We start from the raw sequence: 5000 nt of genomic DNA on the forward strand, positions 1-5000 counted from the left end.
ATCACAGCATGAACTGAACTCTGAGCAATAGGCGGGCTGAAATATACTATCCTGAGTAGACGTCCAAGGAGCACTTCCTTACGTTGTTGAGTCATTCACTCATCAGGTTTAGTGTAATTCAAAGACAAAGCAAACATGTCATGTCTGATCAATCATACTTGATTGAGTTATTGGGGATGAGCATGGCATCAGCAAAATACAGACACACACACACACACACACACACTCACACATTGACAGTCTTTCTTTCTTGTTCTCTCTCTTTCCTTGCCTCTATCTTTCCAGCTGTCTATGTACTCTACTATGTACTAGAAAACGGCACTCACTAAAAGGGAATGGACCTTTTAGACAGACGTGAAAGATAACACTCACCGAAAATGTATGACAAAAACTATTGACTGGCATTTTAATTTTCAGAAGTGTTTCTCTATAATTTGCTGACAGAGTCGGAGTGGAGTGTGCCAAAGAGAAAATGAGCCTGTAGCTCATCCGCGCTTTAGCACAGGCTGCCACCAAACTTGCCAAATGTCTAATTCTCTTTTTCTCGTTACATTGCTGGTGTGACGGAGGACCTGCAGGTGTGACGGAGGACCTGCAGGTGTGACGGAGGACCTGCTGGTGTGACGGAGGACCTGCTGGTGTGACGGAGGACCTGCTGCTTCAGATATCCACATTTCCACTGACAGCACTGCTGCAGGGGATGTTCACGATGCACCTGATCATTACTCCCTCTCCTCATGTCGTATTGACTGGCTCTCTCTCTGACTCTCTCTCTGTCTCCACTCCACCTCTCTCTCTGACTCTGACTCTCTCTCTGACTCTCTCTCTGACTCTCTCTCTCTCTCTCTCTCTCATCTGCTCTTCTTCTGTCTCTACTGTCTATTCTCTCTCTCTTTCTCTCTCTGTGTTTTTGTCCTTCTTTCTCTTTTAACTTTTTCTCTTTCCTTCTCTCACTTCCTTATCTCTACCCTTCTTTCACTTTACCCAGAACTTCAGAGACTTCTACACGATGCTCAGGAGGGTTCTGTAAACCATCTGGTTGCCGTGGCAGCAATGCTGCAGATGTGTGGGACATAATTGTGTCACTTGTGTCTGTTGCAATCTGTCCAGGAGTATGCCCATTCACTTCAGTCTGTCCAGGAGTATGCATACTCACTTCAGTCTGTCCAGGAGTATGCATACTCACTTCAGTCTGTCCAGGAGTATGCATACTTACTTCAGTCTGTCCAGGAGTATGCATACTCTCTTCCTGAGGAGAGAGAAAAAGGGGGATGAACACATGAACACACCTGTACACAGAACAAACACCATACAGACGAAACACAAAAGTGACACGTCCAGACAGATGGCTCACACACACACACACACACACACACACACACACACACAGACACACACACACACAGTTGACTATTCTGCCATAAACTCAATAAGTCAGGCAAGCGTGTCCTCAGACTAAGACCAAAGATGTGGTTATGGCCTGAAGCGAAGCGTTTCTCAAAATAGAAGATCCTCTCTGTCTCCTTCACAAAGGCATCAAATTGGAAATAGAGATGGGGAAAATAATACCACTGGTTCACTAAAAACAGTGTTGCATGATGCTGTATGTGTCTTGTTGGTGCGTGTTATTGGTGTGTGTGTGTGTGTGTCAGTGTTGGTGTGTGTGTGTTGTTGGTGTGTGTGTGTGTTGTATTTGTGTAGCCTACCTCTGTATGTGTTACTATAGGAGACGGAGACAGTCAGAAGAAAGCTGAAGAAATGTGTGTGTGTGTGTGTATGAGAGAGGGAGAGAGAGTGAAAGAGTGAGAGAGAGTGTGTGTGTGTATGAGAGAGGGAGAGAGAGTGAAAGAGAGAGAGAGTGTGTGTGTGTGTATGAGAGAGGGAGAGAGAGTGAAAGAGAGAGAGAGAGAGTGTGTGTATGAGAGAGGGAGAGAGAGTGAAAGAGAGAGAGTGTGTGTGTGTGTATGAGAGAGGAGGAGTATGCCCCTCTCTCTCTCTCTCTGATGTTTATATTCATTTGCTCTCTTCCTCTGTCAGTGCGGGCTAGAGGACAGATAATGGGGATGGCTGGCTGCTGTAATGTGTGGTGTGTGTGTGTGTGTGTGTGTGTGTGTGTGTGTGTGTGTGTGTGTGTGTGTGTGTGTGTGTGTGTGTGTGTGTGTGTGTGTGTGTGTGTGTGGCAGACTGCCTGTGGTGTAATAATACAAGCTAAGTGAAAGCCCAGGAATCACTGAAGCTCCTTGGCACACTTTCTAATTACAGGAGTGATTCACAGAAATGAGTGTGTGTGTGTGTGTGTGTGTGTGTGTGTGTGTGTGTGTGTGTGTGTGTGTGTGTGTGTGTGTAATGCGGTGAGGGTACAGGTACAGACAGGGAGAAGGCAAGACAGACACATTGATGGACTGCAGAAATAAGTCACAGAGTGATGCATCTTTAATATGCATCTAGCTTGGGTGCGCAGAAGTTTTGTATCTGCATGGGTCTGTAGCCTTGGCTAGTGTGTGTAGAATATTTGAAATATGATGGCAGAAAACAAACGTTCAGGGAAACCCCATGTATTTTCTTTCGACAGCAGGCAAGTGAAACTGGATGACTAAGGTTTTGCTGATCTCATATAATGTTTACATATAACTGCACATGTGGGGTGAAGGACTCACAGGTCTGTTTCTCCCAGCACGCTATTCATCACTGGCGTAGCGTACGTGTGAACGCTAGTCCCACGCTGCAGAACTCCTCCCATTGGCTGGAAGTGTGGACGGTTGTGAGTCAACACACTTGACAGAGCCGTGGCACTGACTGCGCTGCAGCTTCGATATGCGGACGGGATAGATGGGATGCTTTGAGAACAATTGCAATTACTGACTATCATTATCCGTTATTTTGACCAGCGTTGCGAAGATGCCTTTGCAAATGGGAGGTAAGAATGGCTTCCTTGCTTATTGTAATCGTAGAGTGGAGATATTTGAAATTGTGCTTTATTTTGTCGCAAGATAGACAAGAAGAGATAATTTCTACCGGCATTATATTGCATTGCTCAGCCTACGTCTTAATTTAGGCTAAATGATTACGGTAATGGCTAGAGACAGACGATCATTTCTATGTCCTGCATTCCAGATTATTTATTTGCACAGTGATTTATTCTTTTAAAGCACCTAGAGTTGTGGTTTGCGGAGGTCGTGCGCTGTGAGTGCTAATTTCTCATTGAAGTTGGAAGAGCCCCAAGCTACCTGTTGGCAAGTCCGATCTTGTTGTTTGGCAAATGGCTTGTCGTGAACATGACTTGCATTAGCCTGGATCTTGTCGTTTAACCAAGACATAGGGATCACCTGACTGTGATAACCCTCTCAGTCGATGCCATGTCAGTTATTGACAATGATTATCCACTGATATACCAGATCATTCAGTTTATATATATAAAAACTGATATAAACGTATATATATAAATTGACTAAGCAGCTTGACTCTCTTATAAAATAAAAAAGACTCCTTGTCTGCAATTCCTCCAAATTCACTCTGGGTTCGTGAATAATTAATTTATAGAAAACATCCTGACACCCGACATCCCATTAGTTTGTGCGTGATTAGATCTTCATGATGTGTGTGTGTGTGTGTGTATGTGTGTGTGTGTGTGTGTGTTATGATGTGATGTTATCTTTAGATGTGCCTCAGACATGTTTAACACGTACAATACAGGCCATAAAAACACAGCTCCTATTCGTTTCTGATTCCAACCACTTCCCTTGTGAATGCACACACAGGCTGGGTGAGGTTTGGCACTCGGCTGGTAGATGCAGGGTGAGCTATGGCACACACAGGCTGGTAGATGCAGGGTGAGGTTTGGCACTCGGCTGGTAGATGCAGGGTGAGGTATGGCACACACAGGCTGGTAGAAGCAGGGTAGGGTGAGGTATGGCACACACAGGCTGGGTGAGGTATGGCACTCGGGGAACTGACAGCATGCATGTGCCACACTGCCCTGCTGTGGATCAAAGCTGCCTCGGTGGCCCAGAGGGGCTGGGTAGGGATGATTAAGACCTCGGGACATTTCCTGTGCCCCATAATCAGATAATGGACCATGAGATTCCCAGGAGGGCTGTAGCTGTTGAATTAAACAAGACAAATGGACCCTCTCCCTGTGTATAGTGAGAGGGAACATGTCCTGCTAAAGGGATGTACAGTTGGGTGAAGGGCGTTTGACTGGGTCGTTACCACAAATGCATGTTACTGGTAAACTTTCCTGATGGAACACTAACTGGACTGATGGAACACTAACTGGATTGATCAGTATTCTATCAAGTTTACTAGCATTACACAATTGAATGTGTGTCTATCAATTCAATAATACCAATACTTTCTCCCATCAGTTGCCTGATGATGTTATAAATGTATAGGTTACATTACTGTTTGTTTTGGTAAAAAATATATACATTAACCCACAATGCATGTGATATGATTTACAAGTGTGTGTGTGTGTGGGCTTATGATGTGATCATATGATATGATTTATAAGTGTGTGTGTGTGTGTGTGTGTGTGTGTGTGTGTGTTACAGCACACCTGCAGATTGTGCTGGCCGTGGGCTCGGCCGTCATCTGCTTTTTCCTGGTGCTCGGCTGCTTCCTCTGCTGGCGTCGCCGCAAGTCCCGTCTCCACGGCGACAAAGAGGCAGCCCTGTCGCTCCCGGCCCTGACCTCTGACCCCGCCGTGGTGACCCCGAGCCCCTGGCCCTCGATCGGCGTGCTCCCTGTGCGTCAGCAGTATGAGGAGCTGGAGGGGGACGTGCTGGAGTTCCCCTCCCTGTTCCCGTCCCCGTCCCCCTCCGCCTCCGCCACCAGCACCTCCTCTCCCTCCGAGGATGGGCTCTCGGCTCTGGGTCTGGCCCCGCGGCCTCGCTCCTCCTCCGACCTGCAGGAGTCCACGTCCTCCCTGGCCCGCGCCTCCTGCTTCCCCCTGCGCCGCCTCAGCTCCCCGGCCGCCCCCTGCTCCCCTCTCCGCTCCCCCC

General features: G+C 47.1%; 1 protein-coding gene across 1 annotated transcript in view; it reads left to right on the plus strand.

Moving 5' to 3' along the window:
* Positions 1-2789: 2789 nt before the first annotated feature.
* Positions 2790-5000, plus strand: part of syt18b (synaptotagmin XVIIIb) — a 2378-nt gene continuing 167 nt past the window's right edge. Inside the window, exons 1-2 of the mRNA XM_042707945.1 lie at positions 2790-2917; positions 4551-5000. The exon at positions 4551-5000 is cut by the window's right edge and continues 167 nt beyond it. Of these exons, the coding sequence (XP_042563879.1) occupies positions 2899-2917; positions 4551-5000 (469 nt within the window). The 5' untranslated portion in view covers positions 2790-2898. The remainder of the gene's footprint in view (positions 2918-4550) is intronic.

Source organism: Clupea harengus, chromosome 6 (assembly GCF_900700415.2).
Source record: "Clupea harengus chromosome 6, Ch_v2.0.2, whole genome shotgun sequence".
Lineage (NCBI taxonomy): Eukaryota > Metazoa > Chordata > Actinopteri > Clupeiformes > Clupeidae > Clupea > Clupea harengus.